At 36.6% G+C, this 14,199-nt stretch overlaps 1 protein-coding gene across 2 annotated transcripts; it reads left to right on the plus strand.

Moving 5' to 3' along the window:
• The first annotated feature begins 791 nt into the window (after positions 1-791).
• LOC117659334 (keratin, type I cytoskeletal 19-like) lies at positions 792-8,819 on the plus strand. 2 transcript variants are annotated; one of them, XM_087892156.1, is made up of 9 exons: positions 792-1,417; positions 3,194-3,276; positions 3,695-3,851; positions 4,898-5,062; positions 5,752-5,877; positions 6,028-6,251; positions 7,033-7,148; positions 7,197-7,289; positions 8,504-8,819. In XM_087892156.1, exons 1-9 carry the CDS (start codon positions 863-865, stop codon positions 8,527-8,529), a joined length of 1,545 nt encoding a protein of 514 aa, XP_087748282.1. In that variant the 5' UTR covers positions 792-862; the 3' UTR covers positions 8,530-8,819. The 2 variants fall into 2 exon arrangements, with proteins under 2 accessions (XP_087748282.1, XP_060547625.2); XM_060691642.2 differs by having other exon boundaries at positions 7,033-7,289.
• Positions 8,820-14,199: the final 5,380 nt, after the last annotated feature.

Consider the following 14,199-nt stretch of genomic DNA (forward strand, 5'->3'; position numbering starts at 1 on the left):
CTCCCTAGAATCTTGTTTGTATTAATTTACAATGTCCAACAACTGTGGTTGCTAAGAGTCAATGCGGCAATTAAGAGTTGACGTCAACTTCTCTTTTGGTCCTTCTCTTTCTGATGATTAATTTCCATTTTCAGTGATAGATTATTATAATTATAATAATCTTGACTGGATACTTGGATTTTAAAAGGAACATTTTTGATATTTGTTTTGTAAATTTAGTTGCAAAAGAATTCTGCAAAAGGAAATATAAAGAATACCTATTCCATAAAACTACAGTGATGATATTGAGCAGTATTAATAAACCACATTTGTTCCTTATTGGCATATCCTAGAATGTCAAATGAAGACCAGAATTAGTTACACAACCTTGCCCCATTGATTTCAATGGATCATCACTAAGCACAATTACTCTGTTCAAGGATGACCAGCAGAAGACAAATTCATCCTGTTGCTTTCATGTAAAGAACTTACGAAGGCCTTTTCCTTCACTGCCAAAGATGATGATGTGCTGGCAGATAAAAATTGAAACATACAGGAGAAATTAGCAAAATATAAGGCTGAATATGCAGCTATATCTTTATCATCACTTAAAATTTCTGTGGGAGTGACAAAGCCAGCTACGTATTAGATTGCCTTTGATAACTTTTTAAAAAACCTCTCCCATTGGGAGATAAATCTTGGCATAAACAAAGGGATTGGCAAATACCACGGGAGGGACCAGGAACAGCCTTTGTGGCAACTCCCTCCATTGGAGATATAAATAAGGACAACTGGGATGAAGGATTACAGTTGGAATCCCAGTACCAGGCTGTGCAGCTAAATTGGGGCTTTTCTAATATTTGGACTCTAAATCTAAATCACTATGAGTTGTGGTACTAAGGGTGGCGGAAGCAGTATTGGTGGTGGCAGGATCTGTGGTGGAGGCAGCGTCAAGATTACATCCTCAGGGTCCTCAAGGGGATTTTCTGGAAAAAGTTATGGAGGATCCCGGAGTGGATGTGGAGGAGGCGGCTTCAGCAGCGGTAGCTGTGGGAGAATTAGTAGAGGGAGAATAAGCTATGGAGGTAGCTGCTATGGTGGTGGCAGCTATGGTGGGGGAAGTTATGGTGGCTATGGGGGAAGTGGATATGGTGGTGTTTGCTATGGCGGTGGCAGCTATGGTGGCGGTACCGGCTACCCATTCAGCAGCGGTAGTTTTGGTGGTGGTGATGGAGGTCTCCTCTCCAGCAACGAAAAGGCAACCATGCAGAATCTTAATGATCGCCTGGCTAATTATCTGGACCAGGTGAAAAGACTGGAAGATGAAAACTGTCAGCTTGAGATCTGGATCAAAGAATGGTATCAGAAGCATGGTGATATTGGACCAGACAAGGACTATGGTCACTATTACCAAGAAATTGACCAACTCTACAATGAGGTATGTATACAATCTGCGTTCTTAAGGTGGATTGCTGCTTTAATGCCATCCATGTAAAAGATGAAGTGGGAAGACCCATAGAAATGAAAGAGAATTTGGAAGGAGAAATGGCAAGAAGAGAAAAGAGTGATCAGTATTGTAGGACATGAGATGGGATAGAAACAATCATTTTGTAAATAAGCATAGAGTTTAATCCTACATTAGTTGTTCCTTGCACACAAATGTTAATTAGTTCTTCATAATCTACAATTTCTCTAAGTTAAGGAAAATGAAAATCGACCATATTCCTGCCCCTTTCCCACATTACTATACAGAAAAAAAAGCTAATGGGAAAAAAAAGAAATCAGTGTAAGAATTTGTTCTTTTGTGGTGATGGTGGTGGCAACAACCTTTTAAATGATTTATTAGGACTGTGCAATGATTCACTGAAGTTTGAAATATGAGCTGACAACACCTAAGACCAAACTTGTCTTTTTCCAAGATTGTGCTGCAAATGAAAAAAGTTGCCATAGCAGTCTTGGAAGGAGATATTCTTAAAGACTTCAAGATATTCTTGAAATTCATCCTTAGAATCTGAATTACTTCACAGATATTTTTTTTATCTCCAAAATAAACTTTTGACTAAATGACTAAATTAGGTCATTTGAGACAAATAAATCTACCACATTGTGATATTTTAAGCAGATGTTATAGAAACGGAGGCTCCTATGCTTCATTCTTGTTAAATTGTGATTAATAATGATAGTGATAACTTAAAAATTAGTTATTAATTTAAAAGTTATTAACTGTAAATATTCTTAATTCTCTGAATGCATCATTTGATCATTCAGTCTGTATTTAATACAGATCAGCCATATCATGTAATATATATACAGTATATATAACAGGTTGATGTCAGCAGGATTTCCTAGAGGTATATTTTAGCATATAGATTTCTTCATATAGATTTACATCATATATAACATCATATATAACAAAGCTGAATTATTTAGAACTCTTTGTTTAGAGATGAAACAAAAAAGAAGAAATATATTAAAGATCAACAGAGTGGTATTAGGCAAAAATGGAACTCCTGGCAGGCAAGAAATCCTGTAGTGATAATTAGCTATGAAGTACACAATTGTTATTTACTTTAAAATGGGAAATGTTACTTTTACTTTCTCTGTGTGTGTTTTAGGATTTCTTGGTATCCTTTCTAGCTAGGTATTTAAAAAACCCAGCCTAGAATATTGGTAGACATCAGTTTGGGAAGTTGATTCAAATCCTTATTTGCCATAATGAAAGGGGGCAGGAGGTACAGGTGATTCCATGTCTAGTACACAGAACTCGCCATCTAGGTGTTGATTCAACTACATGTGTTCAGTAGTTCATTCTTGGAACACCAAATTGCTATGGATGTAGTTGGTCAATCAGTGATTCTTCCTTTCAAGTAAAATGGTTTTCAGTGGAAACTGTCACAAACTCAGCAGCCAGAAAAACTAAATGATGTTGGTGCATAGATGCAGGAGGTCATGCCTTCAAATATAAACAAAACACAACAGATATCCATAAAATCAGGTCTGAAAAGCAGAACTAATATCAAACCAAAAAATAGTAGGAGAAGAAAGACAGAAGAAGAAGAAAAAAGTGTTACCTTTTCAGATTTCTTAAAGTGTAATCTTACAGACAAATCAAAACCACATATTTCAACATCAGTTGTACCAAGCAATCAAAACAATCATAGCAATTTACTTATTACTGTGTCATAAACATCTCTATTATTTATTTATTTTTCAGCTGATTGCTGAAACAGATGATTATAACAAGATTCTGCTGAATATAGATAACACCAGGATGACTGCTGAAGATTTTAAATTGAAGTGAGTATGATTCACTTCTCACTTGCTTCCTTCTAATCTTGCTGCGCTCAGTGATTTTAGCTGAGAAAGGGATGCACCACTTTCTTGATTACAAGCTCCAAGTAGCTAGTAATAGCTACTTGGATCTTGGAGCTAGTAATAGTACAATTCAAAGGTGTACCTCACAATCACATAGTGTGAAGTGTGCCTTTTCTCCAGTTTAAAGTGCTTTTTCACTCCATTTCATCCCCTTTCTTCCCTGTTTTTCCATGTGATCTTTTTACTCCTTAAATACATAGCCTTCAATAATTTCTGAGCATCTTCACTCTTCATTGTACTTTGGGGGATTGTTGACCTTTTCCCAAGAGGATTTGTTTTTGGTACACTTTGTGCAAAGGTGGTAATCATGATACCTCCTGTAAACTCTCCTGTGGAATAGATACAACACTGAAGCTGGTCTCCGTCAGAATGTGGAAGCTGACATTAATGGATTACGCCCACTCTTGGATCAACTCACTCTTGCCAAGTCAGATCTGGAAATGCAATTTGAATCCCTCAAAGAAGAGCTGATATGTCTGAAGAAGAATCATGAGGAGGTAAGAGCTCCAGTGAACACAACTCTAACATTCAGAGCTTCTGACCCTTACAGGCCATCTACACCCCCACCCCCCCAGTTTGTCTGTTTGAACAAAATTCAAAGAATGAATTGAATGACACCCAAAAATATTTCATGCTGTTCCTTGATGTATCTTGGGCCAGGCATTACTTCTGTAGTAAAGAGTCAGTGACACAATTCCCAACCAAACAACACCCAGGAAACAATGTCTTTCAAGTGGCACTTTGCCCTTCGTTTTGTGAAGATGTAGCAATCTACCTTCTCACCAAATCTCATATTTCCACATGTTATAGGCCTACTTCCTCTTTTATTTTTTCCATGGGGGTAGACGGATAAATTTAATAAAGATGGGATATAAATAAATATTGCACACACACACAAAGAGACTTGGAAAAATCCCTGGTCTTTTGCTTCTGTATACAATAGTAAAGGCAACAGTAGCCAGCTGTTTGAAATAAATTACAATGGGATGATTTGGTAAAATATCATGAGACCAATGGAAAAGATAAACAATGAAGTCAACTGGTCTTTTGGTTCAGTAGGCAAATTCAGAATTCGGGGAACAGATTGTGGCTTGAACATTCACAAAACTGTTGCCACAGTGAATCTGAGCAACCCAAAGGGCCTATACATGGGAAAATAAAAATATTGGCTACTGCTACCCATGATTATCTTTGCTGGGAATAACCATCCAGTAGTTTGTTTTTTAAGAATATGTTTTACATAGTATCCAAAGGCCTGTTAAGTCCTTTTGTATTTCATGTCAGAACTCAGAGAGAGGGAAGGGAGAAGATTGAAGAAATCATGGGACTATAAGAAGTTATATTGTCCATAAATGGATTACAAAACAAATGTCTGCCAGGTGTTGAGCTGTCATAAAAACATTTTCTTACATGAGGAGGAAATGTAAAACATCCTTCTACTCTGTTCTGGGTGTTTTTACATTACAAATCAGGTCATTCTGCCCATAAAATGCTTTTTAGTATCAGTTTCTTATGATTCATTTCTTCATCCCCATTGCTACAGACACTGAGAGGACTCCGAAGCCAGAGAGGCCATGGTGATGTCAGTGTTGAGGTGAATGCTGCCCCTGGACAAGACTTGAAACAGCGTTTAGATCAGCTCCGGTGTGAATATGAAAACATCATTGAACAAAACCGAAAAGAGGTTGAAGTTTGGTATGAATCCAAGGCAAGTGAAATATATTTAAGTAGACTATTAATCTTCCAGTGATCACAAAATGTAAACTCTTTTCATCCCCAGCAACATATAGAAATATTTTGTGGGCTTTGATGGCAAGAGCCTAAGAGAAGCCCAAGTTGCAGGTTGCAAGAAATAGCTAAATATCTATTTGTACATCCCCAAGACATCTTAGAAGCAATCTGAATAAAGTTGGGGAAATGGGAGCTGAAAAGCAGGAAATATGGGAGTCAGAGTCCCACAAAAAATATCTGAGATTGCAGGTGGTGAGAAAGAAGTGATTAGCATAATTCTTAACCTAAGAATAGCTTGTAAGGATCAGATCAACAGTTGATTGATAGTAATAGCTCAATTCAGGGAAACTCATAAATAAGGAGAAAATAACAACAATAACAACCCCCTTCCCATTCCTCTCCTCAAGCAAAACATTCAATCAGTCCCATTGAAGGGTTGTGCAGCTAGAGCAGTGCAATGGAGTAGAGGTTTTGAAAGAGGAGCTATGGAAGGAGAAAGGCTTTGGAGAAAGAAAGAAATGGACTAGCCTGTTAGGATGAATCAGGTATTTTCAGAAGAAGACTTCTTAACATGGTCTAATTCCACTGCCACTCCTCCCAATTTTCCCATGCCACCTACATTACCTTCTTCTTTTTTTCTTATTTTTATTCCTTTGTATCTTTTAGATGGAAGAAGTTCGCCAACAAGTGAGTTCAAGTGATCAGGAGATAACTTCAAGCAACCATCAACTTTCAGAACTGAGACGAGAGTACCAAACCCTTGAGATTGAACTCCAGTCTCAAATCAGCATGGTATGTGACAGCATGTAGAAATGGTTACAGTCAGCAATCATCAAATGGTTGTCTAATAACTAAATATTTCTATTCTCCCTTCCCTTTTGCTAAAAGAACCTTAGTATTTTCTTGAAGATCAGGTCCTATGTATTGCCTTTCTGTTTTCAGATTCAGTCTCTGCAAACCAGTCTGGAGGATACAGAACGTCGCTATAACATGCAGCTACAACAGATTCAGGCTATGATTGAACCAGTAGAAGGAGAATTGGCTAGCATCCGGTGTGAGATTGAAAGTCAGAATCAAGAATATCAGCTGCTCCTTGGCATCAAAACTCGTCTGGAACAGGAAATCTGTCAATACCGCCGTTTGCTTGAGGAAGGGCAGCAAGAAATGTATGTTGACTAGGAAATGTAGAAAATGTGAACTGATTGTGTTCCAGACAGGAGTTAAGCTCTGTGCTCTTGAACAAAGCTTGTTGATAATCATTTATCATTAAATCACAAGAATCTCCTGAAAGGTTCTATCCCTTTTAGGGCGTCATATTAGACTTAACTTGTGAGCATTCTACATAACCTTAATACAAATCTTACTGACATTGCTTCAGTGACATTTTTTATCAGAAGTTACCATTACCTCTAGAGTAAAGTAATACTGCAGAATTTCAGTTCATATGGAAGCCAAGAAGGGTAGCGACTTGTTGTACTCAAACTCCAGTCTTGTTGTTTTCCCTGTGAACTGAAATTCAATAATATTAAATGTCACTGGAAAAACAGACCTAGAAACAGAGGTTATGCAATCTACTTAGAAGATGGAAACTCTAAATGTATAACGCCTAAAGAAGGTCTGAGAATTAAGAAAGAAAGAGGTGATGAATAACTATAGCGAACAAGGCTACAACATTGCCTGGAATTGACTTAGACCACTAGTCCATGTAAACAAGTACTGACAAAACCAGCTAGGAGCTGATCTCCTAGAATTCAGGTAAAATTCTTTCCCAGCTTAAATTATAGTTATATTACTGAGCTTGATGCTAAAGTCACAATAGTTACTTTATTTGAGGGACGGGAATTCTTCTCCTGGGTAAGAGTTTCTATTATTGGTTGATGGATGGATGGGTTATCCTTATTTTAGAAATATATGATATTATAACAGATTATATTTCTCTTCTTCCAGTGGCTCAGGAGGACATGGAGGAGGATATGTAGGTGGTAGAAGAGGTGGAGGAAGCATCAGTGGAGGAGGTGTTTGTGTAGGAGGAGGTGTCAGCGGAGGAAGCATCGGTGGAGGAGGTGTTTGTGTAGGCGGTGGTGTCAGTGGAGGAAGCATCGGTGGAGGAGGCATCTGCATAGGAGGAGGACATAGTGGAGGAGGAATTTCTTCACGTCCTCAGTCCTATCCTACGTCTTCACATTCTCAGGCGTGCAAAACAGGTGAGAATTATCATGACCACCATTAGTTTTTTTTCTTTTTTCTGCTTGCAGGGAAGAATAATATTAATCAGTAAAGGTGACTTAAAATGTGGCGTATTTCTTTTTATAACAATGGAAATCTTTTTAATGGGAAAAGTATGTAGAGTCTGGCTAACTACGGAAAATCAGAAATAGGAATGCCGGAGTTTGCAAATAATATGGCCTCTGTGTCTACTATTAGTTAACATGGGTTAACTTTTATTGCTAACATGGGTTAGTAGTAGGAACCAAAGCTAAATTTGAGCCTGGAATCTATAACAGACAGAGGTCATCACTTTGTTGGCTTGGCAGAAGGGCAAAAGTTAGGCAAGGTAATATTTGTTCAAATGGCAACCAAACTGGAGGCTTCATATAGATTCCTGTTTGGGGGGGGGGTGAGGCAGAATATAGCATGTCTTTTGATCCTTCACTGTCAAATACAGTACCTCTAAATCCTGAGCACACTGATTCTAAGCACCTCCTTAATTTTGGTTTTTGGCTTAAACCATAGATTCTCAGGACCCTATGTAAGAAATCCTTCCATTTTCTTTGTCTCATCTAAACTGGATTATTTAAATGGGGTTTAGCCCAACATAATAGCTATATGTTACCATCTCAGTCTTCTCCTGTATCTTTTGAAATTTTGTGTCCATCCCAGGTTCTGTCACCCCTTCTTCTACACATCTTCATTTTCTGTCACCCTGTGCAGATGCCCTTGCCATCAGTCTAGGCAAAGGTAGATTACCTTTGAGATGAAACAAAGAACATGGAATGGTATCATCTGAAAGACGATGATAAATTGAAAAAAATATTGTTTTGTTCATTTAAATTAGTTCTAAAAATAATTTCAGAACTCCCTAAAACAGCTTGCCTATTTTTCCAGAAAGTTACAAGAGCCTTTAATTTAAATGAATTTATAACGTTTGCTGCTGTTCAGTATCTGAAATGCTTTTCTTTTTCAGTAGTTTTTTTAAACATCTAAAGTAATGAAAAACCCTTAATCTCAAAGGGTTTGTTGGTTGTTTATTTCATTCTATTGAGATAAAGAGAGTCTCTGCAGGGAACATACTTTGTCCTGGTCTTTAGAAAATATATTTGACCACCAAAAACTCATGAGTTTTGCCTCTCAGTTCTTGTTGTTTGTATTTGCCAGTTTTCCCATAGATTCATTTTTCCCTTTTCGTCTTTTTCAACAGGACTCGGAAGAAAATCTTGTGACTGATACTTCCAAATTCCTCCAAGAATTTCTATGATCAAAAAAGATCATATCTGCTCAAATTCTCTGCATAAATCCTCACAATAGATAGGTCTCTGCTCTTCCATTTCTATGTCAATGACCATCACAAAAGATTTCTGTTTCCACTTAATCCTTGTGTCATCCACTCTTTAAAGCACATTCTTGGAGGATATGCTTTCTCTTTCTTCAGTTCATTTGTGACTGTCCTTCGGCTTTTGATACTGATGAAAATTGCCCAATAAAGCTCTGTTGCTGCTTGTTGCAATCAAAAATTTTTTGTGTCTCTTGTTATTTTTGCCATGCAAGCATTTAATTAGTGTAACTAGTCTATAGATGTGGTAGTCACCCAGGGAATTAATATCCTTTTTAAAACAATTCAACATACCTTTCAACTGACAATATGAAACTCTGCTAGAGGCAGTTTTGAGAATTAAAGCAACCACTACAAAATGCAATCTTATATTTGAAATGATACATTGGCAAGATGTGCATCAACAAAATATGTTTGGTTGGATGTTAAGTGACTGTGTATGTGTAATTAAGGATTGCATTTTTTTTTTTTACAATTCCTGTTTCTATCTGAAGGAACAGAACTGTATTTTGTTTATTATATTAAGCTTATATACTACTCATCTCATTATCAAGCAACTCTGGACTTTTATTTTTTACAGAGGAAAAAAATATTGCTGATTTTCTACCAACAGTAAAAATTAATTTACAAAAATCTGGAAATTGTGCCTCCATTTAGGGACAAGATAATTCTCAATAATATATACTTTGACAGCATAAAATGGACCATAAGTCTTGTCCACTGTGATCCTGAATGTTGAAATCTAAAGTAGCATCCACATTGCTTACCTCTGTCTCTGTCCCTTATTTTTTTTATTGAAAAGTTTTTATTTTTTTATAAACAAATTTACATACAATATATAATCAGTCAATCAGTGTGTCATCTGAATACATCTTTTTTCCTCTTACTCCTCCAAGATATTTATCATATCTTAATATTATCATTTCATTTGTTGTAACATTTTCCCCACATTTATTTTTATATTTGTACCTTTATCTATTCAACAATTTTATCCCAACCCAACCCAACCCTCCCCCCTCCCCCCCCAACTTCCCAGAGCAAAAACAGGGTATAACATTTAACAAGCAAAAGCTAAAATATACTAACCTACTACAAGGTTTAAAACTCCCTCACGCTCTTTAACTCCTCTTTTACAAATTCATCAACCTCCCTTTTGTAAATTCTCAAAATCAATTGGGTTAAATTCTTTCTTCCTAAATATAAAAGCCTTTTTTTTTTGGTATATAATCCAGTAACTTTACCAATATTACAAACATTAACAAACACTGATAAATTTCATTTTCATCCCTCAAACACTTTTCTTTTTCAACATTGCTCCCTCATAAGATTCTAAATTAAACATTTATCCTCTGTATTCCTTCAAAAACCAATTATCAATTTCTAACTATTCAGCATTAAAAATTCTAAATTAAACATTTTAAAACTTTAAACATTTTATCACCTATACCTTTTAAAATAATATAATCTTATATTAAACATTTTAAAAACTTCTTAATGCATCAATAAGACCTTCTTAATTCATTTCTCAAAATATAAATTCCAAAACCTTCAGGAAACTATCCCTTAAATTTTTAATTAACCATTTCTATATTTTTTCCAGTCCTTCTTCCTCAATCAACATTGCTCCCTAATAAAGTTCTAAATTAGACATTTATCCTCTTTAATCCTTCATAAAATTAAACATTTTAATACTTTAAACATTTTGTCTCATATACCTTCTTAAAATACTATAATGTTATATTAAAGATTTTAAAAATCTCTTAATATATCAATAAGACATTAAGTCATTTCTCAAAATATAAATTTCAAGCCCTTCAGAAAAATATCTCTCAAATTTTTAATTAGCCATTTTAATACCTCGATACCTCTTAAAAAGTTATCATTTTTACCTCGATAACTCTTAAAAAGCTACCATTTTTATATTCAAAACCAATTGTAATAACACACTATATTATTATCTTAGAGTAAACTTTAAAAATACAAATTTAATTAAGCTTCTCAACCTATAGCCAAAATCCTCCCCCCCAAAACAATTAATCTTCAATTCTTCCCTTCTTTCTGTATTTTTTCCAGTCCTTTTTCTTCATAATTCTTTCTCCTTCAGCATTGCTCCTCTTCCTGCTTTTATTTTTGAAAATTTTAAAATTTGGATTTGAGGTTGATGTCTCTTTAAAAGTTTTTGTAAAGTTATTTTCAATAATACTTTCTCCTTCAGCATTGCTCCTCCCCCTACTTTTATTTTCGAAAATTTTTGGATGTAGATTTGAGACTGATACATCTTTGAAGAGCGCTCTCTCCTAAAAGTTATCTCCTTCATTTCGAAACCTCCATTTCGACTCTTCCTGCTTATATAATCAGTCACTTCCTCTCTTAAAAGTTGATTCTGTCTGTAAAACCAAGAATTGTCGCGATGAAGTTTATCAGTTTGCAGGAAAGAGTCTATTTGCTGCTTTTCAATTAACTGCGTAGAAGCCTCTGCCAAAATTTCTGTTTTCAATATGGTAACTTCCATTGTGTCCCTGACAGACCCTTTTCCCTGCTCCAAAGACAAGTTAATTTGATTTCCTTCCTCTTTTCCAGCCAGCAAATCATTTTTGTTCTCCAGATTATAATTTTGAAAAGTCCTTTCAATTGATTCCAGTATAGCAGAAGTATAGAAATTTAAAAGTTCTTGTAAAACCTCTACAGTCACAACTTGTGAATTTGCTGGCTCATATAGTAATGATCCTCCATCCTTGATGTCAGCCATATTTCAATTCCCAGTTTAAGTTTGTTCAGCTATCAGGTCAATAAATCCAATAATTTTCCACTCAATTTAGAGGTATAAAGTAGTTAAGGTCAATACCATAGTCTTTTTCATTTCACTAGCACTTTAAATCTTTTTCTTGCCACGTAATCCAGTATCTTTTACAATGTTGCAGCTTTAACAATCACTTTCACTTGTAAGTTTCGTTTTAAACGCCCTTAAGCGCCATCTTTTTTCCTTTTTCTTTTAAACGGAGTTAAAGTTTAATACTTACATTTTTTGTTCTCCTGATTTGCTCTGCCAGCATCCAGGTTTGAATTTTCTCATAGTCCTTAAAATTGCGCTGCTGGTGTGGTCGCGACCCCTTGTTCTGCTTAAAGCAGAATCGTCCCAGATCCGGAGCACTGAAGGGCTTTCAGGGAGCTCTCACCCTACAAACCCCAGGCTTAAAAAAAAAGCCTGGGGGTCTAGGGGAGCTCTACCCAGACCCTTCTGCTCTTCTCTCCCCCTTTTTCCCTGGGGGAGAGTTTTGAGCTGCTAGAACAGCTGATTTTTGCTGTTCTAGCGGCAAACGGAATCGTAGGGCTGGAGCTCCTAAAGGAGGGTCCATTCGGGGGATGCGGAGCCACCGGAAGTCCTGTCTCTGTCCCTTATGAAGCCATTTCTTTGAGAAGAAATAGATCAAGTCTTACAATTTCGTTTCTTGGTTGTTGTTGTTGATAGTTTTATTGGTGGTACATTATGTGTGTGTTGGGGGGGGGGACACAACACAATAGTGATAATATGATTATACTTAATAGTAATTAAAATAACCTAAACCTGAAAGGTAGAGAGAAGATCCAGACACTATTAATATATATATAAAAGTGCAGTCCTTTAGCAATAGCAATTGCACTTAAACTTATATACCGCTTCAGAGTGCTTTTACATCCCTCTCTAAGCGGTTTACAGAGTCAGCATATTGCCCCCAACAATTTGGGTCCTCATTTTACTCACCTCGGAAGGATGGAAAGCTGAGTCAACCTTGAGCGTAGTGGGATTTGAACTGCCAAATTGCAGGCAGCCGGCAGTCAGCAGAAGTAGCCTGCAGTACTGCACTCTAACCACTGCACCACCAAGGCTCTTTAACTTATTATTAAATCCAGTCACACAGAAGCATATTTTTCCTTCTTCTCTTTAAAATATAAAATGGTTCCAAAATAGAAAAAGCTTCATTTTTGACAATTTCATGGGCAGCCATGTAAGATTTTTGGCAACAGTTTGCTGTTGCTTCGTTCTGGGATTCTATCTGACACTGGTCTGAGATATCCTGGACATTTCCTCCCATCCAAATACTCATCAGGGCTGATCCCACTTAGCCTAGTTTGAGTACATGACATGGCATAACTTGTGGGGGTGGGGGTGGGGGGTGGGAGAAAAACAGAACAAAATGTAATTGTTGTTGTTGATGATGATGATGCAGACATTGTCACCATTTTAGGGTTTTCATTTCGTTCATGATTTGAGCTACTACTGTAGTCTTTCAGCAACCTGGGAAACTTCCAGAACTATAAAGATCCATTGCTAAGAGTTCTGGGTATTCATATATAGGTCACTTAGTGATTGTTCAAAGTTATGACCCAATTGACAATGGGCACAACATACAACCATAATGGGCAGGCTCCATTATAGTTATACGTTGAGGAGTACCTGTAGACATTTTATGGATCTAAGTATATGTTATCCTGCTGCAGATTTGTGTGTGAAAAAGTAAAATTGGCACTTGTGACTGAAACACCCTCCCTCTTGTTTCCATATCAACATTGTGGGGCTTTGTAGGGTAGGGCTTTGATCATAGACATAAACACCATCATGCCATTTTTTGACTACTCTCCTGGGGCAGCTGCTGCTTTGCATGTACACTTCTCTGGCATGGCTGATTCTCTGGCCTTCCCATTTCTCAATTACATTTTCAAGTAAAGAGAAGTCATTTTCTTCTCTTTCTTGAGTGTCCAGAAAATATCTCTTATGTGCAATAGCCACTCTTTTTTTAAAAAAGAAATCAGATAATAATAATCTTCATACTCTTTCTTTTTGAAGGTTTTTTATTTAAATCAATTTAGGCCACCTGCAACAGTGATCCTTAATAATGTTTGCAAAAATAAAATATTAAATACAGATAATCCTCATTTTATGACTTGTTGCTTAGCAACCATTTGAAGTTATGTTAGGCTACCTTAGTGCTACTTATGACCCAGATTCAAAGATATAATAGTCGCCACTCCCTCTGAGGTCATGTCACTGAAACTTTGGGTGCTTGGAAACGGCCACATTTATGACTATCTGCAGTGTCCTGCAGTCAAATGACCTTGTTTAATGATGATTTTGCAAAAAAAAAAAAAAAAAAAAATGGCACTTACTTCCAGTTTCAAACCAAGCTCATAGTAAACTATTAATTTACTTAGTAACTGTGCCATTTGCTTAACAACCTGGAGTTGCTTAAAGGCTATGGTGATTTATTTAGCAACCACCACAAAAAAGATCATAAAATTGTGTCATCACATGACTGATCCATTTTATGACCATGATGATCAGCATCCGTTATGATAGTAAACCAAGGACCACCTGTATACCTGTTTCTCTCTAGTGTTTTACCTCAGTGCAGATAGATCAGAGGTGTCAAACTCACGGCATCAAGTTGTCCTCACGTGACGTATCACAACTTTTTCCCCCTCCCCAATCCAGAGGTGGGCGTGGCCATTGCGTGACGCATCCAGCCCGCAAGTTTGATAATACAGACCTCAGCAGTACAATCTAGGGCCCAGCTAAAAAGTGGAGC

Source organism: Pantherophis guttatus, chromosome 4, assembly GCF_059756535.1.
Source record: "Pantherophis guttatus breed Tessera chromosome 4, ASM5975653v1, whole genome shotgun sequence".
In the NCBI taxonomy this organism is placed as follows: domain Eukaryota; kingdom Metazoa; phylum Chordata; class Lepidosauria; order Squamata; family Colubridae; genus Pantherophis; species Pantherophis guttatus.

Excerpts from the sequence above, each read along its gene's own strand:
- LOC117659334 (XM_060691642.2), top strand. The coding sequence starts at position 863 with ATGAGTTGTGGTACTAAGGGTGGCGGAAGCAGTATTGGTGGTGGCAGG. Across the intron at positions 3,277-3,694 it reads GCTGAAGATTTTAAATTGAA|ATACAACACTGAAGCTGGTC; the intron begins GTGAGTATGATT and ends CCTGTGGAATAG. Across the intron at positions 6,252-7,032 it reads GAGGAAGGGCAGCAAGAAAT|TGGCTCAGGAGGACATGGAG; the intron begins GTATGTTGACTA and ends CTCTTCTTCCAG.